The following is a 24,355-nucleotide window of genomic DNA, read 5'->3' as shown; positions in this document are numbered from 1 at the left end:
GGCCCTGCCTAGTGCCACCTGACACCCATTCCCTATTGCTACCCAAACTGAGAACTTGCTGACCAAGCCCCAGCTAACTGTAGTGACTAGTGACACAAGAGTTCCCTCACTAGGGGCTTGCCACTGTCTAGGCTTGATGGTCACAAGTGATCTCCTTTACTTCACCAGAGACTCCACAAAGGAGGGGCCATAATCATTCCCAGGATACAAAGGACAAAACTGGGTAAGATCTGTCCAAGGTGGTACAGCCTGTGAGGACTGGAGACTGGATTCAGACTCTATGCCACTAATGTGGCTAATTGTGGACAGTCTCAGGTCTGGGATACTCAGTAATCACAACCAGCAGCTGACATTTACAGTGGGCCTCCCTCTGAGAATCACTGGGCACCAACTGCTCTTTTAATCTCATTACCATGGTAAAATAGATACCATTATGGTTCTCTTTTACAGATGAGGAAACTGGGGGCTGAGATTGTGGCTCACAGTAGAGTGTTCACCTAGCATGCGCGAGGCCTGGGGTTCGATCCTCAGCACCACATAAAAAAAAATTAAAATAGGGCTGGGGATGTGGCTCAAGCGGTAACACGCTCGCCTGGCATGCTGGGGGCGCTGGGTTCGATCCTCAGCACCACATAAAAAAATAAAATAAAGATATATGTCCACCTATAAGTAAAAAATAAATATATAAAAAAAGATGAGGAAACTGAGGCTCAGAAATTAAAGCAAACTGTCCAAGCAGTAGAACTGTGATATTAAACTCAGGCAGTTTGACTCAAAGTCTTTGACAAAATATCTACTGAGCCTGAGGGAAGTGTTCAAAGGAAGGAATAGGGTCTTGGGTTAAAAAAATCTGACTGCTGTTACTTGATGATCATGATAAAGTCACACTGATGGAGTTATCTCTAAAACTCTTCTCATTCAGTTTGGTGATTATTATCAGCTCCGGCCATACTTGGGCCCCATCATGTCACACGTGTCTGTATGTTCAAGTCCTTTCCAGCTTGGACAGGAAAAGCAGAACATAAGTGCTGAGAGAGCCCAGAGCTGGCAGTAAGCGATGGCCTCAGAGTAGAACCGGCAGACACAGCTGCCTATGTGAAGGGTGGAAGAATGTTAGATGCACTACCTGGCGGGACAAGTCTCAGACCACCGTGGCCGTGGGAGAACTTTCAAGTCCCCAGCATCTGCTCTAGGGACAGTGGGCCTGACCCAGGCCTGCAGTCTGTAGATAGGGTGGCTGTGATGTGATTCCAGCCAAGGGCTGCTCCTTGTCTGTGTCACCAGTATGACAGGATGATCTGATCCCACACAGCTGGGGCAGCAAATCCTTAAGCTACCAGCACCACAGTGATCCTGGGGAGGGGCACCAGCTGTGCCTTTTTTTAAACTCCTCTTCAAGAAATCACTTGGAGGGGCTGGGGTTGTGGCTCAGCAGTAGGACGCTTGTCTAGCACGTGCGAGGACCTGGGTTTGGTCCTCAGCACCACATAAAAATAAAGGTGTTTAAAAAAAAAAAAAAGAAATCACTTTGAAAGAAATGTGTCTTTATAGCTGTTGGGGCCACCAGCACAGCCCCTGCCTCTACTCCTGCAGAAAATGGAGGGGAATACAGAATATTCTTTTCTCTCTCTCTCTCCTTCCTCCCTCCCTCCCTCCCTCCCTTCCTTTCTTCCTCCCTTCCTTCCTTCCTGGCACTCAACCACTGAGCCACATCCCCAGCCTTTTTTTTTTCAATTTTTTTGTAGTTGTAGATGGACAGTATGCCTTTTTATTTATTTTTATGTGGTCCTGAGGCTTGAACCCATGTGCTAGGTAAGTGCACTGTCACTGAGCTATAGCCCCAGCCCCTCCCCAACCCTTTTTTATATTTTATTTTGAGACAGAGTCTCACTGAGTTGCTCAGGGACTCCCTAAGTTGCTGAGGCTGGCTCTGAACTTGGATCCTCCTGTCTCAGCTTCCCAAACCACTGGGATTACAGGTGTGCGCCACCACACCCAATGGAATATAGAAGATTCTGCCCATAAGAATTATTTCAAGAGAGAAAACTGAAATGACCACCACCCTAGATCACCCCAAATCCAGAAAGAACTTGCCATTTGAATTTCTACAGAATCTCTCAGCTAAGCATGTTGGTACATATCTATAGTTTCAACTGCTTGGGAGGACAAAGCAGAAGAATTGCTTGAGCCCAGGAGTTTGAAGTCAGCCTTGGCAACATAGACCCCTTCTCAAGAACAAAAACAAAAACAAAAAAAAGCCATAAGAATTCCTTTAAACCAGATTCTTTCTGTTTGCATTTTGCAAATGGCACACACGAGTTTTTGATCACCAATTCTAACTCATGTATCTAAGCAGACTTCAGTTTCTCTTGCTTCTCAGAGCCTCCAAAGCCATTTTCTATATGTTCAAACTCAGGAGGGTTATTCTCCTGTGTGGCTGAAGAAAATAGCTACAATTCAGACTGGGGATGTAGCTCAGTGGTAGAGCACTTGCCTAGCACATGTGAGGCCCTGGGTTCAATCCTTAGCACCAAAAAAAAAAAAAAAAAAAAAGAGAGAGAGAGAGGGAGAGAAAGAGAGAGAGAACTATTATAACTCACTTTTATTTTTTGTTGTTGTTATAGATAGACACGATATTTTTATTTTGTTTATTTTTATGTGATGCTGAGGATGTAACCCAGTGCCTCACATGTGCAAGGCAAGCACTCCACCACTGAGCTACAACTCCAGCCCGACTACAACTCACTTTTTAGAATGTTAGAATGAGAACATTTTAATGAGGAGTTGATATGGCTATTGCTATTTCTAAAATACCTGGCCTCTAACTCTTGAGCACCTGACGGAGGCTCATTGTAGGCAAGTTTTACACATCTCTGAGCCCTTCCCAGAATCTGGCCTGGGACCTTGTACAAACAGGGTAAGAACTTAATAACCGCTAGTCATTTCTCTCATGGGACTATGCCAACTGGTCCCACAGTCACCCCTTTCCCCACATTAGCTAACCTGGCTTTTCCCATATGGGATTCTGTAGAAAACTTGCATCCCATAGACATTATTCTGAAATGGGGTTGGTGGTCAAATAAATAGGAAAACCAAGAAAAACAAAGTTAAAATGGTTTATTTTCTGCAGGCCTTTGCAGAGCCTTCAGGATACTTTGTCTCCTGTAAAATTTTCATTTGGGGCCTAGAGGTATTGGCTTTCTCATTTGTGTTTGACCAAAAAATACCTGCAAAGAGCAGAAATATTAATAGCTCAAGATTGCACAGAACAGTCAGACGGGACGGCACATGCCAGGGGCCTGGGAGGCTGAGGCAGGAGAATCATAAATTCAAAGTCAGCTTTAGCAACTTAGTGAGACCCTGTCTCAAAATTTAAAAAAAAGGGGTGGGGGGGGGGGCTCTGAATGTGGCTCAGTGGTTAATTGGTGCTGGGTTCAATCCCTGGTACAAAAAAAATAAAAATAAAAATTCCACAGAACATAGTTTGGAGACCATTATGTTAAATGCTACTATGGTGGTGTTGGTGGTGGTGGGAGGAAACAAAAAACCCAGTACAGGTTGAGCATCCCTGATTCAAAAATCTAGAATGGGTTTTGAAGCATTTCGGATTTCAGATTTTCCAAGTGGGAATCTCAAAATTCTATGCAAATATTCCCCAAATCTCCATAACTACAGAATATAAAACATTTCAGACAAGAGATACTCTGCCTGTATGCATTCCATCTGAAGCCCTCCCAAAAACAAAAATTGAGGTCCTTTGCTATTCTTGGCATCACAAAGTACCTCTGATTCAAAATGGAAGTAGCTGCTTACTAAGTGCTTCAGCAACCTTCTCCCTGCTCTGCGCTCCATTTTCAACCACTCCAGGCATAGACAGCTACAGTTGTCGACACAGAAGACCAGCCAGGCCTTCTAGAGGATGGTTGGTTGTAACAACTTTTTACAAGGCAGTGAACAAGGTCAGGAACAAGAGAAGGCAGAAGGAGACTCCAAATGGCGTCCAAGATTTGCTTTTATTGACGCGAGAGGCAGTGAAATGACAAATATGGGGTGAACTCCCCAGGTTTGCAGGGCTTGCTGTCCTTGGAGCAGCCTCAGGATCTCTGGCCAGCCTCATCCTTCCCAGGGGTTTGGGGCAAGTCAGACTTGAAAACCCCTGAGAGAGATGCTTTGTGAGAACAGATGTCCTGAGTGGGGTTGCCCTGGGCAGCCATCTGCCTTCTCCCTGGAGAAAACATGCTCCCAGTGAGGATTGCAGAGTAACACCTGCCACTGTCCTGGTCAGGGAAGTGGCTGCCACCTGAAATGAGCAGGCACAAAGCACACCGATACAAAGGTAAGGTTCTCCACCAGGTGCGGCCTGCACAGCCAGGAGACTCCCAGGGGTCCCTTTTCTATTCAGCCCCCTCATTTTGTATTTAGGACATAATGACATGCAGTTTCATTTGGGCCTTCTCACTCACCAGCTTTTTATCGACAAAGACACAGTTGTTAATGCTGTTGGGGCATCGCATGACATCCACCTCCTGAAGATTGACAATCGAGAAGATGAGCTGGTGACCAGGGTCAACTCTTGGTGTACACACTTAGTAGACAAAGTGAGTAAATGCCAACCCATCCTAGCAAGCAGGGCCAACTTTTCTAGCTACCAGCCAGAAAGAATGGGGATCTTACTGTTTTCTATGAGGAACAAAATGGACAAAGAAATAGTTAAGGATTATAGATTTCCACAGTGAAAACTTAGGGTTGCTCGGTCAGAGACTTTCAAACCCATGTGCTTCATCATTTCTCTAACTCCTACATGGAATATAGAGAGATCAGCTGAACACAAGGAGGCTCTGAAGTAAATGAGGCATGGAAACTATGGAGATTTCAAAGAACAATTTTCCTTTCCCTCAAACTCGCTTCAGTAAAAGATATTAACCAATTATCTGATTGAAGGCCCTGGGCTTTGGTTTCTATCCCCAGATTCACAAGGATGAGATCATGAGGAACCGCAGGCGAGTGAAAGAAATCAATCAATACATTGACCACATGCAGAACGAGCTGGACAACCTGGAATGCGTCGATATCGTAGATTAGATGCCAGGGGTCCTCTTCAAAACACGCGACAGCCCTACCTGAGGAGCGGGCTCAATTCACCAGCCGTCTGGGGAGAGTTACTGGGAATTCCTAACCCAAGTCTCTTCTTGACACTATTCCTCCCCACCCGTGGAAAAAGTTCCAAATACAGAGAAAAATAAAGGATTTATGTCACCTTTCTCCTATTCTTAGAGAGAGAGAGAGAGAGAGAGAGAGAGAGAATATCCACATCTATATATGAACAAGAAAAAAGATGAGGAGGAATAGCAGTCCTGGCCAGTCTGTAAGAGTGGGTCCCAAGATGGCCAGTGGTTAGCTGGAGGTATGCTTGTGACAGAATAGCAGATGTCTGTTGAGTGCTGTACCCAGAACAGGCTGCAGATGTGCACATAGCCCTCCCCTCTTTGGGTGCTGAGGACCAGGGAAGCAAGGGAGGCCAAGGCTCCCACCACAATGCTGGAGGCTGAGCCAGCCCTCCAAGGCAAAGGACACGGCTCCCTATGGCCCAGTGCTTGGCTATAGGGACCCAATGATCCTCCAGGAGTTAAGGGTGCAGGCTGGCCATCCTAGCCCTATGATGTCACCTTTGCTGCCTGACCTTCATCTGTGACAGTACCTCCTTGGAGTATCGTTGAGGAGTTCAGAGTGTGTGTGTGTGAAATAGAGAGGCATGAGCATGGGGTCAATGCCCTGTGACCAGGGGTAATGACATTTTATTATATAAACATGTGAAGACATGGAGCTCAGACTCTGCTGTGAGGCCCACACTCTCCCTACTGCTCTTCCACTGAACATGGTACCAGGAAATGGTACCTGCTACCACTCCATGGCTTGCTAGGACCATGGAAGTGGCTGTGTTGGGGGACACTCAGGACTACCATGTGGAAGATGAGCAGAAATGTGCATAGTCAGCTCTCTGTCACTATAACAAATAGCTGAGATAAACCATTTATAAACAGGAAAGGTTTATTTTGGCTCACATTTTCAGAGGGTCCAGTCCATGGTTGTTTGGCCTTATTGATTTGGAGCCTGTGGTGAGGCAGCACATCACGGCAGGAGTGCAAGGTAGAACAAAACTGCTCACTTCTGGCCAGAAAGCAAGAGAGGAAGAGGAAGGGGCTGGAGTCCCACACCCCTCTCAAGGGCACATCCTCGATGACCTAAACACCTCTCTCTAGTCCCCATCTCTTAAGGTTCCACCTCCCAACAGTGCCACTCTGGGGAACAAGTCTGGAATGCACGGGCCTTTGGGGGACATTCTAGAGCCAGACTAAAAGCAGTGTACATCAGGTGGCCTTGCCAGAACCATCCGACTTTTAACCCAGAAACCACATACTTTCTATTTTCAAGAGTAAATCTTTTTTTTCCTCTAGAACAGTAGGAAAAAAATGGAAACAACCAGTTTAGACCAAGAAGAACTCACTTTCAAACGACTGTTTGATGAAAATGAGGGGGAAAAAAGCCTTTAGGCTGAGGACTGAAGACACAAATAGAGTTGTCTGTTGGTGACATGATTGTTTCCCCTGCATGAGGCTCCTGACCATGGGCAGCAGATATTAAAATGTGCCATGGAAGATAAGCTGTTCAATCTTGGTGACAAAACAAGAATGGAGAAATGTAGAGACACAGATGAAAATGGGTGAAGAAATTTTTAATAAAATCAGGATCAAGAGAAAGTCATTTGTACAATTCATCCCCCTCACTCACGCCTGGCCAGGTCAGGGGCCCCCAGGTTGCAATCAGGCTGACCTTCAGACAATCACTGTGTGTCTCGGGGACATCTCAGGGTGGTGCTGAGCAAGGTTAAGCCCCAAAGGTGAGGGGAGCCTGCAGGTGTGGTCCGAGATGTCCCAGGATGGGGGAAATGTGAACACGGCAGGCTCCCTCCAGTAGTCCAGGCCTCACTCCTGCAGGAGCTTGTGCTTGACCGTGGAGCTCTCGGAGCAGAGGTGGATGAAGAGGGTGCCAGCAGCAGTACGGGCCCTCAGTTCCTGCAGCTCGTAATCATGGGCCCACTCAACGTTGCCCCATTTCTGGATCTGAGAGGAGGACAAGACAAGCGCTGGGTAAATGGCTAGACCTGTAGCCTGCTGACCTGAGCCACATTTCAATCCCATCTCTGGGCTGAAGGCAGCAGGCTCTGATCTTACCAAAACAAGTGGATGCATGGAGTAACACCCGGTAAGCCAGGTGTGGTGGTGCACACCTGTATCCCAACTACTCTGGAGGCTTAGGCAGGAAGATCACAAGATCAAGGCTATTGTGGGCGACATAGAGTGAGACTCTATTGCAAAATAAAATGAATAAAGGGGTGGGGAGATAGCTCAGTGGCAGAGTGCTCCTCAGTTTAGTCCCCAGTATGGAGAAAAAAGAACACCCAGGTGGCCAGGGAAGGCCCTGTTCTCTCTGGGGTGTGGGTGGTCTGGGAGTAGTATATCCAGTCCTAGGGCCAATGGCTAAACCAGACCACACAAGTCCCGCAGAGGCAGCCTGACCTGTGTGCTATCCCTTAGCCCACACTTCCTACTAGGAGGTTTATGTGAGGTGGCCTGCCAACTGTCATCCTGCAACCCCCCCCACTTCTTTTGGTCTGGGATGCTGGAGATTAAACCCAGGCCCAAGGCCTCATGCATGCTACGCAAGCACTCAAACTGTCATCTCCTATGAGCTGTGTTGCCATGCAGGGCTGCAAGTATCCTCTCCATGTGGGTGGCATAAATAAATCAAGCAAGGCCACATGAGGCCTCAGTTCTGACTCCTGGGGAGTTACTATACCGCAGAGGTCTCTGCTCTGTACATGTTCTCCAGGACTCTGAAAAGAGGGAGGAAACTCTGGGCACACTGGGGCTGTCCAGACATCAATGTGACTCCAATCTGAGCCTGCTGGCTCCTTCCCGGCAGAATCTGCCACTCAACGCAAGATATCTGCATTTCTGGCTATCCAATCGCAATTTGCACAATTATAATATAGTAGATGAAGGGGATTTTTACCTTCAATTTATACCATCAAATCCATAATCCTAGTTATGCAGGATTGCAAAATTCAGGATGATAGGCTGGCATGGGTCCCATGGTCAAAAGCAGAGCCCAGACAGGAACCCAGGTTTTTGGCTCCCCAGCAACCCCACAACCCTTACAGTCACCCCTTTCCCATGAAATTGGTTCTGACAGCTAGAGAATGGGTAGGCTTTTCTGCTAAACAGAAATGGCTTTGTCTCTGGCATTTATCCGAGCAGAAGACTAAACATTCCAAAAAAGGTTTTTATCACACACTAGGAACCAACTCATAATAGCAATTAACCTGAGGTTTGAGGAATAACGTCATCAGGAACAAAACGACTACAAGGACACATAATTTTCAGTTAAAAAATGCATACAACAGTACAGCAAAACCTTAATTCTGAGCCCATTAAATGAAAACTTGTGTACAAACAGTGGCTACCCACCCCCATGCTCCTTTGTTGGTCAGATGAAATGTCAAGGTGTAATTGCTTCACTGACTTAAGAGCGCAAGCAGGTCCTCAGTCATTTCCACAGGGCCTGCTCTGCAGGGCATATGAGGCCTATGAACTCTCAGGCACAGAGTGAGAGCTGAGGCCTTGGTCCTATAGTCACTCAGTCCTGGGTTCAAATCCCAACTAGAATATTTGCCAGAGGTATGACCTAGTGCCTCAGTTTCCCCATATGTAGAATGAGAAAAGCACAGCCAAGCACAGCCTTCACCTAATCAGACTAATGAGAAGGGAATGTGAGGGGAATGCTGAGCATTTTTCAAATTTTTTCCTTGTGGTGTAGGGGATAGAACCCAGGGCCTTGAGCATGGTAAGCAAGTGCTCTACCACTGAGCCATAAACCCAGCCCCAATAATACTTTTATTGGTCCTTAGTTTTGATTTCTGTATGTACATAAAAATAATAAAGCCCAGGTTTACATAAAAATATTTCAGATGCCTGTAATGCCAGCTACTCAGGAGGCTGAGGCAAGAGGATTGCAGTTTAAGGCCAGTCTGGGAAACTTAGCGAGACCTTATCTCAAAAAAAAAAAAAAAAAAAGAAGAGGAAGAAGCAGGTTGGGAATGTAGCTCAGCAGGAAAGCACCCGTGGATTCAATCCCCTCTACTATAGAAAAAAAAAATTCAGATAGGTTGGCCACACCCCACATAGGTTAGTGTGTAATAGGAAGGGGTGAGATGGGGACCCAAGATGTGGCACCTCACCTGGTATTCCTCCTCTAGGCGTGACAGCAGCACAGCCTGCTCCACAGTCAGGTGTAGGTCAATCAGACCCAAGGTCAGTACCATGGACTTGAGTTGGGCCACTACAAACTCAATCCCTGCAGGGACACAAACCACATCAAGATACAAAACAGGGCAGTTGCTTTAGCCTAATTCTTCATGAGTCCCTGCACCTCTTATAAGAACAGGAGTAAACGGGGCAAAGGTGCCAGGAGTGGGAGATCGACCCAGGGCCCACCTGGGGTTTAGCCCATTCTTCTGGCCTTCCTCGAGGTCGACCCACCTCTGCTCATCCCTGGGTGGGAACATGACCTGATCCTTGCTAGTCAGTATATTCCCCCAAACTCCTACCCAATGACTTGTTTCACAGATGGTCGGGCCAAGGAGATGAGAACTTGAGGCTTCTGTTGGAAAATAGAAACCCTACTTTCTGCTGGAAGGGTGTGAGCCTGGAGCTGAGCTAACAGGGTGGCATCACTTGTATCACACCTGCCCTCAGGCCCACAGAACCTCAGTGCATACCTTGTAAGGCCCACATGTTGTAAGATGCCAGGTGGCTGGTGAGCACCTCCCGAGTCTGTGCAGGGATGCTAGGTCCCATTATGCTGGTGGAGGAGCCAATCTTCACACCATATCTGAAAGGAAAAGGCTGCAACATGTCCCTGGCATGCTGTGTCCCAAAAGCAGCCCAGTTTTTCACTGGAAGCAAACTACTGAGTATGTATATACCCCTTCAGGGCATGTGGTCAAGGGGCTAGTCTTAAGGACTCTGGAAGCAACTTCCCCTATGTGGCCTCCTGGCCTAATTTTCTAACCCTCAAAAGCAAAGAAAAGCAAGCAAGAAACTACCCTAAATGAAGGTGCATTGCTGATTCCTGTGAACAGGAGCTCAGTTGGGTGCAGGGGCCTGAAACACTAACTCAATTGCCTGGAATCTTCATCAAATGTGTAGGTAACCTGTTCTTTAAATCTTTAAAAAAAAACTTTTGCACATTTGAGGCCATAAAAGATTTCTTTTAAATAGCATTTTCCTTAAAATAATGTTTGTATATGTCCTGTATCACTCAATTATTTTTTCCATTTATTAAGACTCTACAGTATTCAAGGCTTTGGTTTTCATCTGTGATTTCGGAGTCATGAGAAGAGGCATGTTCAGGAATAATCAACAACAGGCTAGGGTGTGTTCAATAGTAGAGGCAGCACCCAGCATGCATGAGGCTCTGGGGTCCAGCAAACACACACACACACACACACACACATACACACCATAAATGGAGGAAAAACATACATAATGGAGTAAAAATAATTTTTGTAATTCTTTCATATATCACTGGATTTTTTTCTATTGTTTAAAAAAATATCCCTACAAAATTTCTAATAATACAGACTGAATGTAGGAAAAAGGCTAGATTTTTCTGGGAACTATTAAAGATTGGATATCTCAATTGTCACAAACACTTGATGATTCTGTACTACTGCAAAGATCTCCAGGCACCTCAATTAGTGTTATTCTAAAATGGCACTGTATTGTCACATTTCTTTTAACATAACCGTTACATTTTATCTGCTCCTATAGAATTCTAGTTCTGCCTTTCCCTTTAAAACTTATTGTGAGCACACAGGAAACATGTAGCAGATGAATGTGACAGACTGGTGGAATGGGACAGACTGCCGAACCTCATCAAAAAAATACAAGATACTATGGATAAGGCTGTGCCATGGACACCAGCCCTTCCACATTTCTCTTGAAATGAAATGGAATTTATTTTGCCACCACATCAATATCTATTCAATTTTGCACTCAAAAGAGTCTTCCTGTCAAGGAAAAATATTGGGTATCATCAATTCCAAATCCATAGGATGTTACCTATAATTTTGTAGAAAACTACCCTGATTTTTCTCCATGTGTATACATAATCTTACAAACTGTTTAGTATAGTATATATACATAAATGTATAGTAATTGCATTTACTGTGTGCCCTGCAGGATGCTAAGCACTACCTTTATCACTGACTCTTCCCGACACCTTGAGGTAGGAAAGATTGGCCCCATTTACAAACAAGGAAATTGAAGATCAGAGAGATCAACTCACTAGTCCAAAGTCAAATGGCTAACAGTGGCAGAGCTGGGATTCAAACCAACACTGCTGGTCTGACATGTGAAGGAAGGGGGCCTGGGGTCTCTGGTACCTCCTAAGGACCCAGAGTTGCCCCTATGAGATACAATATGCTCTGTAATAGGTGCTCAGTGCATGGTGACTGACATGAATTTGAGGAACATATTTTTCCAAGGGGACCCTATCCCCAGACATCTAATGGGAGCTGACTTCTAAGGCACTCTGAACTCAGAAAGCTGGCTAGCTAAGGGCACTGGGTACATGTGACATCTGCCAGCATGCTGCCCAAACCAGGCCCACTCAATGTTCTCTGTGGGGCTGTGCATCTTACCTTTTCTCGGCCCATTCTATGATTGGATCCCACTCATTCTTTTGAAGTTCCACTAATGTCTCTGGCTCTTCCACTCTGTAGCTAATTCATTGTAAAAAATCACTTAATAAAAAAGTACAATTCCAACATTCAGTGATAGAAAAGGAAGAACACAGGGCAACAGCAAAACCATTTCCACCACCAATCCAGTGCCCCAAGTCTTGTCCCCTAAAGCCATGGTTCTCCATATGTGGCCCTAGGGCCAGCAGCATCGGCCTTCCCTGGGTACTTGTAAGCAAAGCACATTCTCAGGCCACTTCCCATATCTACTGAAATCAGACCTTTGGGGTGGGGCCCAACATTTTAAAAAACCTTCTAGGGCATCCTAATTTAAGTTTGAGTTTGTGAACCACCGTCTTAAATACTCCCCAATATTTTGACAGGTCCAAGTTTGCAGTACCACATTAGTGTTAATGGAAAACAGATGCAACCTAATAATTGCAACCTGGGATCCAGAGCCACTGGATATGAACACTATGCCAGCAACTCAATAATAGCATCCCTGCCTTCCGACTTCCAAGACACTGTGCTCTTGGCCACAGGACCACAGGAGCCCACCCACCTCTTGGCATGGAGGCTTGACCAGAGAAAACCAACCTAGAAGCCAGGCTGTGCCACTTGTTTAAACCAAGAGATACAGAGATGAGTCAGTTGAGGGGAGCTGAGCTGCAAAGCCTCATGGGACAGGAACCCCAGGTGGCACTATGGAAAGTCACATTCTCATGTAAGCAGAGGGAAGCAAAGAGGTCATGAGTGTGTGGAGGAGGGGGGCTGCTTGCTAGGAGGTGCAGATGAGTGGAGGGACTTTCCTGCCTCTACCCAACCCACAACCAGCAGGGAGGAGATGGTAGGAGCTCTGGCTTCTAGGATCCTCAAGCTGTTTCCCTGATGGTTTGATATTCCTTCATTACTGTCAGGACTCCTGTATAGTTTTCAAGAACATCCCTTTTTGGGAAGTCTGAAGATTACATCCCTAGCACCCCACAAACACTTTTTTTTTTTGGTACTGCAGAGTGAATCCAGAGGCACTGACCACTGAGCCACATCCCCAGCCCTTTTTGTGTTTTATTTAGAGGCAAGGTCTCATGAGTTACTTAGGGCCTCACTAAGTTGCTGAGGCTGGCTTTAAACTTGTAATTCTCCTGCCTCAGCCTCTCAAGCCTCTAGGATTACAGGCACGCACCACCATGCCGGCCATATCTATCCCTTTTTATTTTTAATTTTGAGACAGGGTCTTGCTAAGTTGTTGAGGCTGGCCTCAAATTAAGTGATCCGCCTGCCTCAGCCTCCCAAGTCATTGGGATTACAGGTGTGTGCCACCACACCTGGCAAGAAATGCTTTTTTTCCCTGAGCTAAGTTGAATGTGTTCTGCTTCCTGCACAATTAGCCAAAGAACATAGACACAAATGGAGAATTGAGAACTAGAGGAGTTTAGATCCCGACTATCACCATCTGTAATGGTAGGGAAGCCAACCCAAGAATGTGCTAGTGGGCACAAGTCAGGGTCAGAGACCCTGGTGGGGGCTGGCAAGCGAGCTATGGTGCTGGAACCTATAAGAGTTACATGCACCTCCTCCCTGCTGACCCCAACCCAAGGAACACTCCATGTTCTAGTAGCCTGAGAAGTCTTCCTCCTATGGATCTGCAGAACAGCTGGGGGCCAGTCAAATAAGCTGGAACAGGAACCTGTCCACCTTGTGAGGATACAGGAAAGGGCCTGCCTCTTCTACCAAGAACTCTCTGGGCAAATAAGTCAAAATAGCCCAGGGGACTTGCATGGCCCAAGGGGACTGCTCATCTAAATGTCAATTACCAGAGGGTGTCAGTGTCCAGAAACTTCACAGCTGCCTGGATCAGCTGATCCTTGTTGCGTTGGGTTGGGTTGTCCAAGGATGTGTTGCACAATGTGGTCTGAATCAAAAGCAGAAAGTGCCCCATCACCACCTGCCAGTCCCAGACAAAAGCTCTGCTCTCCTGAGGACACTCCATCTGATGCAGCAGAGTGAGAACCAAAGTGTTCTCAACCCCAAGTGTTTTCAGAGGCCTGGCAGCAGCATATTCACAGAGAGCATCCAGGAGCCAGGACCCATGCTTAAAGCTATGTGTGTGCTCAAAGGGACTCATGGGACTCTCATAGCCCTGGATTAGGGAATGTCTCCCAGGTCTCCTGCTCTTTATTGCCAGGCTCTGCTATGTTTAACTTCATCCTCACAATAACAATTTGGAGCAGGTACTATTATACCCAGTTTAAAGATGTGAAAACTGAGGCAAAGAGAGGTGAAATACATCCTCAGATACAAAATAAATAAGACATGTAAACAATCAGGAAACTCAAAGCCTTTACCAGATGGCTCCCATAACACCTTAGAAAGAAAAAAAAAATTATCCAAACGGGGATCAAGATTATTATGCCAGGTTTGCCTTACCAACAATAGGTTTCTTTTTTTTTTAATTTTTTTTGAGAATTTTAATATTTATTTTTTAGTTTTTGGCAGACACAACATCTTTGTTTGTATGTGGTGCTGAGGATCGAACCCAGGCCGCACGCATGCCAGGCACTACCGCTTGAACCACATCCCCAGCCCCAACAATAGGTTTCTTAAGTTTCTCAAACTGTTTGTAGCCCTAACACCCTCATTTCATCAGACAGCCAGAGAGCAGGTGCTAACTCAGAGGGCTGTGATGTTGTGGGGAAGCCCCCTGGGTTTGTATGTCAAGCAAACAATGACCACGATGAGAACTACTAACTCATATTGACTGAGTGCCTGCCCTACTTCAGGGACCATGCTAAGTGTTTTCTATGTGTTATCTCATCACAATCCAGCCCACAATTCTGGGGTGGGTTCTTTTATCACTCATCTTTTACAGATGCGGGACATGGTGCCCAAGGTCACAATGTGGGGGCTACAGAGGCTGAACCTAATGAGTCTGGCAGACCCTGTTCCCTCCTCTGCCACCCTTGTGCCTCAGTGATCCATCTCTACACAGAGTCTTCCTCGTCTTACCTACCTGCCTTGGTGATTCCTGCACCCAACCAATATTTTTTGGTACCATCTAAACTTCCTGTTGGAGCTCGTGAATAAAAGAGACATGGCCCCTGCAGACGTGCAGCAGAAGAGAGAGACAATAAACATGCAAACATAAAGCAGATCATTACACACTAAGTGCTGATGAAACAAATGGCCAGCTGCTGTAATAAATGGCCAGCTGCTAGAATCAAAAATAAGAGAGCTGGACAGTCAGCAAAGGTGACATCTGTCCTGAACAGAGGAGGAACAGGCCACCTAGCATGCTGTTCCAAACAGAGGGAACCGCAGTTGCCCAAGCCAGATAGAGAAAGAGGTTGGCCTATTCAATGACTGAGAGAAGGTGATTGTGGTGACAGCCCAGGCCCACGGAGGCCTATCCCCAGGGACATGTCACAATTTGAAAAGGGGTCTAAATTTTGCCAGGTAGTCTGGAAGCCCCTCACAGGTATCAGGGTGTAAGCTGGTGCTGTGAACTTGTTACCAGGTGCATGGTGTAGAACTTGATGGTATCCTGCTGGGAGTCCCATTCGGTGGCCACTGCGATAGCCAAGGCCTCATTGGGGACCGTAAAGAGCTTGGCTTGGGGAGTTTTCAGCTTCCTGTGGTCCAGATTTATCTCAAAGCCACCTTGAAAGATCAAATAAAACACTCTCAGGGATTGTGAAGTGGAATCGGGTGACCATTCCTATATTTAGCCACTTGAATTGATGCAGACAAAGACAACTCTGAGTCCCTTACAGAAACGTATCTGACAAAAGTGCGAAGGATAATCTCGCCACTGAACCAGCTGGAGATGAAAAATGTTTCCAACCATTCACAAAAAAAAAAAAAAAAAAAAGGAGGCCGTCAAAATTTTAGACACTCACCTTCACCCTGTGTGATGCTGACATTCTGATAAAACCTCTTCCTTTCTGTAAGAAAGATTTTTTAGAAAGGCATTTAAAATAACGTCAAGTGGGCTCACAGGGCTATAAGACCAGCTTGCACCATTACTGTTAATGCTGATTGATTGCCTTGATTTTCATATCACCATTCAAGGTCTGCCCTACTCTGCAGTGTAATCAACGACTTCTGATTAAAGCTGGGGGGAGGGAAGCATCTGCTCTCTAGAGATGAGGAAGGAATGGGACATGCTGGTCATGCCTCTGCCAGTTTCCCAGCCCAAGGGCAAGTCTGATCAGGGGCTTCTTGGAGCTGCAGACTGTGTGACCTGACAGATTTCCAACACCTTCTGCTTTAATAACAAGTATGCTCACTACCACCTTCCACCCTTCTGGGACCAGAATAACACAACCAAATCTAAAGTTGGTGTCTAAAGCCAGAGTCTTTCAGACAAGGCTCTGATGTCTGTAAGAAGGAATAACTGAGAAGCCAGAGTGTGTGCACATGTGCGTGTGTGTGGTACACAGGCAGAAAGTAAAGCTCCCAGGAGCATTTCCCATCTTCCCTCTCCAATTAATTAACCTAATTAACCAGCTTGCTTGTGTATTCAACAGGAACTTTAAACATTTCCTTCAAGAATGGGAAAAGTCTGTGTTCAATATTTTCTTTATGAAAATTCTGAAGAACCTGGTATGTATGCATACTAGGGGGAAAGGGTAATGGAGAGAGGACGTGTAGTTTTACTCCAAACATTATTTTTAGGTTTTCCACATCATACTGGTTATTTGCTTACATCTCATTTGTCATTGTTAATCCTTAAATATGGAAAAACCAAAACTACATTTCCACTGTGACTTACTAGTAAACTTAAGGCCCAAAGTTTTTCCCACAAAACTATGCCCACTATGTGTCAGGTGCTATTCTAGGCACTCGGGATACAATAATGACTAACAGATAAAAATCTTTGTCTTTTTTTTTTTTTTAGGTTGATCAGATCTGGCTGCCCAGGTGATCTGGCACAATTTATCACTCTCATCTGAAATCATAACACTCATTCTATCACACATTTGACACCAAAATAGGATTCTACCACCGAAGAGTTTTTTAGTTTCCCTATTTTATCTGATGTCTGGTCTTATTCAAATTGCAGGTTAGACAATGGGTCTGAGGCCTCCTTTCCTGTCTTTGGTCTGTAAAAAGGTATCTAGGCTATGTCCCTTGTGTTTTCTGATGCCCTGGCTGGGCAGCGCTCTGACTCAACACTGGGAAGGATTTTTCCTAAGTAAGCAGGAAGTGCCAGCTGACAGTGCCACATGCCAGTGAGCACACGAACACACTGCCCAGTGCAGGCCTGGGAAATGGGCCTGAGACTGGCACTAGAGGAGTAAACTGGGGCAGAAGTTGACTGAACAGGGCTGAACCTCCAAAAACTGCTAGGGCATCTGAGTTTCACATAAGAGAATTTTTTTTTAATTGGTTGTTCACAACATTACAAAGCTCTTGACATATCATATTTCATATGTTAGATTGAAGTGGGTTATGAACTCCCAATTTTTACCCCAAATGCAGATTGCAGAATCACATCGGTTACACATCCACATTTTTACATAATGCCCTATTAGTAACTGTTGTATTCTGCTACCTTTCCTATCCCCTACTATCCCCCCTCCCCTCCCCTCCCATCTTCTCTCTCTACCCCATCTACTGTAATTCATTTCTCTCTGTTTATTTTCCCATTCCCCTCACAACCTCTTATATGTAATTTTGTATAGCAATGAGGGTCTCCCTTCATTTCCATGCAATTTCCCTTATCTCTCCCTTTCCCTCCCATCTCATGTCTCTGTTTAAAGTTAATCTTTTTTTTTCCTGCTCTTCCTCTCTACTCTGTTCATAGTTGCTCTCATTATATCAAAGAAGACATTTGGTATTTGTTTTTTAGGGATTGGCTAGCTTCACTAAGCATAATCTGCTCTAGTGCCATCCATTTCCCTGCAAATTCCATGATTTTGTCATTTTTTAGTGCTGCGTAATATTCCATAGTGTAAAAATGCCACATTTTTTTTTATCCATTCATCTATTGAAGGGCATCTGGGTTGGTTCCACAGTCTAGCTATTGTGAATTGTGCTGCTATGAACATCGATGTGGCAGTATCCCTGAAGCATGCTCTTTTAAGGTCTTCAGGGAATAGTCCAAGAAGGGCAATAGCAGGGTCAAATGGTGGTTCCATTCCCAGCTTACCCAGGAATCTCCAAACTGCTTTCCAAATTGGCCGCACCAATTTGCAGTCCTACCAGCAATGTACAAGAGTACCCTTTTCCTCACATCCTCTCCAGCACTTGTTGTTTGACTTCATAATGGCTGCCAATCTTACTGGAGTGAGATGGTATCTTAGGGTGGTTTTGATTTGCATTTCTCTGACTGCTAGAGATGGTGAGCATTTTTTCATGTACTTGTTGATTGATTGTATATCCTCCTCTGAGAAGTGTCTGTTCAGGTCCTTGGCCCATTTGTTGATTGGGTTATTTGTTATCTTATTGTCTAATTTTTTGAGTTCTTTGTATACTCTGGATATTAGGGCTCTATCTGAAGTGTGAGGAGTAAAAATTTGTTCCCAGGATGTAGGCTCTCTATTTACCTCTCTTATTGTTTCTCTTGCTGAGAAAAAACTTTTCAGTTTAAGTAAGTCCCATTTGTTGATTCTTGTTATTAACTCTTGTGCTATGGGTGTCCTATTAAGGAATTTGGAGCCCGACCCCACAATATGTAGATCAGAGCCAACTTTTTCTTCCATCAGACGCAGAGTCTCTGATTTGATATCAAGCTCCTTGATCCATTTTGAGTTAACTTTTGTGCATGGCGAGAGAAAGGGATTCAGTTTCATTTTGTTGCAAATGGATTTCCAGTTTTCCCAACACCATTTGTTGAAGACCTCCAAAAACTGCTAGGGCATCTGAGTTTCACATAAGAGAATTTTTTTTTTATTTAAAAAAAATATCTATTTTTTAATTGTAGTGTTGGACACAATACCTTTATTTATTTATTTTTATGTGGTGCTTAAGATCAAACCCAGGGCCTTGCATGTGCTAGATGAGCGCTCTACCACTGAGCTACAATCCCAGCCCGAGAGAAGTTTTTTTTTTAATTCTGTTGTGCTGTCCAGCTTTGCTGTATCTGAATAAGAAAAAACTGGAAGGGAGTAGGATGAATAGAAGGGCAGGGAAGGAAAGACCAAAATTGCTCAACACGGGAGAAAACCACACAGTAAAGAGATGGAAGAAGGGCAAAAGGAGCCCAAAGGCTCCTAGTCCTCAGATTTGAAGACAGGCACATGTATGGTCATGTTTCAGATGGGGTTCTTCTGAAAAAAGAACTGTCATTCAGAGAGGCACACTCCAGTCTTGAAGTATACTTCAGTGAGTACTGATCACAGTCCAGGATATGAGACAGTCCTGGGGATGGGATGTGCCCTTGAGGCTCTTACTGTCTAGTGGAGACACTAAACCAGGCACAATGATGAGAGCACAGGGGATGACAGACATACAGACTGAGGAAGGCTGATCTTATCCTGGGCTGCAGGAAGATCTCCAAGCAGTCAGATTTCATCTGTAACCCAAAGAAGAAGCAGGAGTTACCAAAGCTCATTGACTGATTTGTTTGGGGAGGACGTGGGTGGAAACAGTTTCCAAAAATTGAAATAACTTGCATGAAGGTACAGACCTTCAGGATAGCACAGAGGTTTGGAGAACTAAAAAGATGATCAGAAGAAGACTGGAGCTGTCCAGCAGAGAATGGTTAGAAATGTCCAGAGAGGGTGGTAGAAGCCAGACTTGCAGAGACAGGGGGACTTGTAAGTCACAGTAAGGAGAACAAAGACAGCCAAGTAAGGAGTTCATACAGGCAAAGATGAATGGAATCTGGACAATTCATCTGGTGGGATTCATGAGACCCAACAACGTCAAAAAGATGGAGACTCTTCACCTAGGCTCTCAAAGGCCATGGGTCACATAAGACAAGCTGGGAGCCTAGGAAGCTTCCAAATGCCATTGAATACATGATTAGCCGCCATCAACAGGAATGCTACCTTTAAAGACAAAAGAAACAGCAAAGCTTTGTAGGATCCTACAGAATCAGGATATACATTGAGTATGAAAGGTCCCTTTACAGATATCTGTGGCAAAAACAGACACAGTGCTTTTTCAGAGACAGTTTTGTGCACTGTGTAGATGCAAAGAAATTGGTATGTGAAACAATGCTAAATTTAAAAAGATGGCCACAAGAAAATAGGTTAGTTAAGCAGAGAATAACTGTTAAAACTGCCCCTATGAAGAGGGATGAATGGGAGATTAATGTTCTTTTGGGTTCCTCTTTCCTGTGAAGTTGCTGCAATCCATAGAGAGACAAGCAGTCTTCTGTGTCACTTCCCCATACAATCCTCTTATCTTAGTCTTTATGGACCAGTGAGTGATCTTTCTGTGAGTCACAATTTCCAGGATGGCCTTTTCTTCAGAAATATTCAAAGCCTCAGGAACTACAATTCCCACAATGCCCCAAGAAGAGGAAGTGCTGGTCTCAGAACTGTGGCAACATCTTTTATCTTTTAAAACAGTGCCATCTGGTGGGCCTTAAGCCTCAAAGCTGAAATTTTAAATCTAGACATCCCTCCATCTGTAACCCTGGGACAGTTCCAACCAGCTGTTTTCAGGTATCAAAATTCTTCTGTTAAAATATATAAAGAAATCCTTCAACACAATAACAAAAATGTAAAAAAAAAAAACAATTAAAAATGGCCAAAGGATTTGAATGGATATTTCTTCAAAGAAAATACACAAATGGACAAGTACATGAAAAAATGCTTGATCTCATTAGTCATCAGGGAAATACATATCACAACCACTTCACACTTTTAAGATGGCTATAATCAAAAAGATATGAATAACAAGCATTGTCAAGGATGTAGAGAAGTTGGAACCCTACTATTGGAGATGTAAAATGGTACAGCCACTTTAGAAAACAGTCTAGCAGGTCCTTAAAAAGTTAAAGGGTTACCATTTTTACCTCGTAATATATTTTAGGTATATACCTATGAGAAATAAAAACTCACACAAAATATTTACACAAATGTTTACAGCAGCATTATCCATAACAAATAAAGGACAGAAATAACCTATATGTCAATAAATGGATGAAAAAAAGTGTTATACCTGTACAACAGAATGTTATTTGTCAATAAAAAAGAATGGAATACTAATACATGATATGACACAGATAAGCCTTTTTTAAAAACATGCTAAGTGAAAAAAAGCCAGTTAAAAAAGACTACATTTTATTTTTATGAAATGTCCAAAACAGGGAGATCTATAAAGGAGGGAATTAAAATAATGGTTGCCCAGGACCAGGGGAATGAAAGGGGTAAAGGCAGATTTCTTTTGGATGTGATAAAAATGTTCTAAAATTGTGGTAATGGTCGGGCTGGGGATGTGGCTCAAGCGGTAGCGCGCTCGCCTGGCATGCGTGCGACCCGGGTTCGATCCTCAGCACCACATACCAACAGAGATGTTGTGTCCGCCGAGAACTAAAAAATAAATATTAAAAATTCTCTCTCTCTCTCTCCTCTCTCACTCTCTCTTTAAAAAAAAAAAAACTGTGGTAATGGTTGACGCTCCATGAATACACTAAAAACCACTGAATTTATACTAAATGATTGTACTATATGGTGAATGAATTATCTCCATATAGCTGTTAAAATATTCTTCTGACCAAATGTATAAAAGTACCATTTTCCAAATTGCTCTCAATATAGTAGAGGTTGTCAAACTTTTTCTGCAAAGAGCCAGACAATATTCTAGGCTGTGCAGACCATACAAACTCTATTGCAACTTAGCTCTGCCACAATAATGAAAGCTGTCATAAACAAGATGTGAAGGAAACAATGTGGCTGTATTCCAGTAAAACTTTATTGACAAAAAAGGTGGCAGCCTGGACCTTTGACCTAGACTACAAATCTCCCTTAATCCACATCATAACCCTATGCAAAAGATAGGGCAGGAATGCCTAAGAAGTGGTAGAGACTCAGAGGCTGTCTTGCCCAATGATAAATAACTTATAAATGGTAGAGGCAAGACTTCCAGCCTTGCCATCACTGGGTGTTTGCATGAGCTAGATATGCTGGTTCTCCAGAATATCTCTCCCTCCAGATAGTCACCAGACCTCTGCAAATTGGTACAGATCTGATGAGCCACAAGAGCCTCACAGAGGTCTCCTCCTCCAAGGCCTCAGTGACCCTTGTCTAAACCATCCCTCTTTTTTTCAATTTTTATTTTTTAATTTTTATTGTTAGTTGTAGATGGACACAATATCTTTATTTATTTTTATGTGGTGCTAAGGATCGAACCCAGTGCCCCACACATGCGAGGCAGGCACTTTACCACTGACCTACAGCGCCATTCCTAAACCCTTTCTCTCTTTTTGATGACTTTCAATGGTACAAACATTTCTAAGGTGCCACATTCAAACACTGTGCAAACTTCAGTTTTCATCAGAAAGGACCCACTTGGGTTTAACCTTCCACCAATCCAAAGACACGCAAAAATCTCACAACTGGTAAAGCCTTTGCAGAGCATGAGGCCTGGTTTATGTAACCCTCCCCCTGGGCCTCATGCATATCTTCCTATTTTCTTTCACATTGACAACCTACCATGTATCACCTTCCAAGATCCTAAACTATAAACTAGGAAGCTTCCAGTACAAAAGAAAAGAAGATGGTAGATCAAGTGCTATCATACTAGAAAATAAGCATCCACTCACCTAAATTAACTCTTTGCTTTTGCCAACTTGGTTTACATCTGACTATATTCTTTGTAGCTGTGTTGTGCCTCCCTGGGATGCCCTTCCTTTTTCCTTTCCTTTTGTTTTTTGTTTGTTTGTTTGTTTTGACATTCATTAAGTTGGTTGTGTAGGCTGGCCTTGAACTCCTGGACTCAAGTGATCTTCCAACCTCAGCCTTTGAAGTAGTTGGGACTAAAGATGCATGCCACCACACCCTTCTTCCTCTTTACTAGCTGTGCTTTGCCCACTTCCAGGTCCTTCACTTGAGGATAGATGAAACCTCAGTTTCCTGCTACATCCAAACTCCTTCCCCATTTGTATGAAGTTATGGAACTAACAGACAGAAGGATCCTCACAGGCCACTACAGCTTCAACTCACTGAAAAAAAAGGAGGAAGTAGTTACATGCCCAAGATCACAGTACTTCATAAGTTAAACCAGCACCAGACCCCCAATTTGTATTCCTGTCACAATGCCAAACTGCCTGTGAAGTTCTGAATTTCCTGAAGCAGGTAATGTTAGGGCAAGGTCTCATAACAACCTGCTGTCACTCTGGATATGCTATAGACACCCAACACTCTTCCTCCTTCTCATCACTGAACTGTTACTCATAGAGCAATGCCCAGCTTAAATGCCCTTTCACCCCAGGCCCTTTCTAGACTCTGAACATCCCCAAAACAGGAAGAGGTTCTTCTTTGTGTTCTCACAGCTTCTTTGTACTTCCCTTATCAAGTATATTACAAGTCATTGGGTAGTCAGGATAATGTAGCCTTCTGCATTTGCCAGTGAACATCATTCAGGTAGATATCACATCTGTCTTGAAGATCATTGTGTCTCCTGCCCCCAACACAGAAAAACTAATCAAATGGAAGGAGAGTATTACTATTTTTCATTCACTAAAATCAGTCACTCCCTTTCTTACCCTCAAGTCTCTCTCCAGCGGCAATGAAAGAGCCACTACTTTCTTCTAGGCCTTATCACAGTCACAGGTGGACAAAGGAGGCATGGTGTCAACTCCCACTTAAGAGGCTCCAAAGAAAGCAGGGGTTATGGCAGGGCACTAGTATAGAGGACCTGGAAACTGCAGAGAAAAGTGCACTGGATGGGGTTCATCTGCGCTAGGGACACAAAGTACAGGCCAGCCTTTGCCCTACACAAAATTCAGAGTCTGCTCCGTGTCCTTGGGAGTTCTGACCCAGAGACCAAATTTCCCGAGGGAAAACAAGAAAGACACTTACTTCCCTCATTAAAGAGAGGAAAGCCATAAGCTCCCAGAAAAGCCGCACAGGCCAAATGTCAATCGCTACCTCTGCCCCGACTGCGCTGCAAATCTTCGGGCCGTCTCCTTTCCCATCTACAACAGGATTAGATTAGCCTGAATGACCTCGTGGGCCTAAGCCCTGCCTCAGTCACCCCACACTGCCCGGCCGAAGACCTCAGCCCAGTGTAGCCCGGCTGGGCCACTGGCCAAAAGGTAACGTCCTGGCCTCACCTGTCGGGGGAGCGTAGGTCCGGACCGGGGGCTGGGGACTTGGCCCCGGACTCGCTGAGATGATAGGGTCACTCGGGGGCCGGTTCAGGAGGTAGTGCCCACGGCCTCGCAGCCGAAGGCAACTCCTCCACATCGCGCCGCAGGACCTGGGAGGACACGTGCAGCGAAACCAGAAAACAGGAAACAGCGAAAGAATCCCTAAGCCGCAAGCCGCTGGGGCTGTAAGGAAACCTTTCACCACGTTCCCAGAGCCCTCAGCCTCCCCTGGACGCCGCCATCTTCCACATGACACCTACGGCGCGCCGTCGCGGCCGCGCGCCTCC

At 44.7% G+C, this 24,355-nt stretch overlaps 2 protein-coding genes across 6 annotated transcripts in view; one reads left to right on the top strand and one right to left on the bottom strand.

The window, feature by feature from the left end:
• The window catches only part of Drc3 (dynein regulatory complex subunit 3), a 39,380-nt gene extending 34,124 nt beyond the window's left edge, over positions 1-5,256 (top strand). For 2 of the 3 annotated variants that reach the window (XM_078043026.1, XM_078043027.1), the window contains exons 13-14: positions 4,467-4,598; positions 4,969-5,256. In XM_078043026.1, coding sequence (XP_077899152.1) covers positions 4,467-4,598; positions 4,969-5,082 — 246 coding nt within the window. In that variant the 3' untranslated portion in view covers positions 5,083-5,256. The other variant, XM_078043028.1, reaches the window with a different exon arrangement.
• Positions 5,257-6,718: 1,462 nt separating this feature from the next.
• Atpaf2 (ATP synthase mitochondrial F1 complex assembly factor 2) lies at positions 6,719-24,344 on the bottom strand. 3 transcript variants are annotated; one of them, XM_005339460.5, is made up of 8 exons: positions 24,033-24,344; positions 15,700-15,744; positions 15,315-15,460; positions 13,618-13,715; positions 11,765-11,845; positions 9,839-9,951; positions 9,299-9,414; positions 6,719-7,121 (listed from the first exon to the last, which is right to left on the bottom strand). In XM_005339460.5, the coding sequence occupies exons 1-8, from the start codon at positions 24,163-24,165 to the stop codon at positions 6,984-6,986; spliced, it is 870 nt and encodes a 289-aa protein (XP_005339517.2). In that variant the 5' UTR covers positions 24,166-24,344; the 3' UTR covers positions 6,719-6,983. The 3 variants fall into 3 exon arrangements, with proteins under 3 accessions (XP_005339517.2, XP_040125577.2, XP_077899155.1); XM_040269643.2 differs by lacking the exon at positions 24,033-24,344 and adding an exon at positions 22,521-22,703; XM_078043029.1 differs by lacking the exons at positions 11,765-11,845; positions 13,618-13,715; positions 24,033-24,344 and adding an exon at positions 22,521-22,704 and having other exon boundaries at positions 9,839-9,965.
• Positions 24,345-24,355: the final 11 nt, after the last annotated feature.

The sequence above is a fragment of the Ictidomys tridecemlineatus genome, chromosome 3, assembly GCF_052094955.1.
Source record: "Ictidomys tridecemlineatus isolate mIctTri1 chromosome 3, mIctTri1.hap1, whole genome shotgun sequence".
NCBI classification, from domain to species: Eukaryota; Metazoa; Chordata; class Mammalia; order Rodentia; family Sciuridae; genus Ictidomys; species Ictidomys tridecemlineatus.
Note: the sequence above shows the minus strand (reverse complement) of the source record. Positions and strands in the feature narration are given on the sequence as shown.

Excerpts from the sequence above, each read along its gene's own strand:
- Atpaf2 (XM_040269643.2), bottom strand. The coding sequence starts at position 22,656 with ATGAATGTCAAAACAAACAAACAAACAAAAAACAAAAGGAAAGGAAAA. Across the intron at positions 13,716-15,314 it reads AGTTCTACACCATGCACCTG|ACCACATTGTGCAACACATC; the intron begins GTAACAAGTTCA and ends CTTTTGATTCAG. Across the intron at positions 9,415-9,838 it reads CAACATGTGGGCCTTACAAG|GGATTGAGTTTGTAGTGGCC; the intron begins GTATGCACTGAG and ends GTGTCCCTGCAG.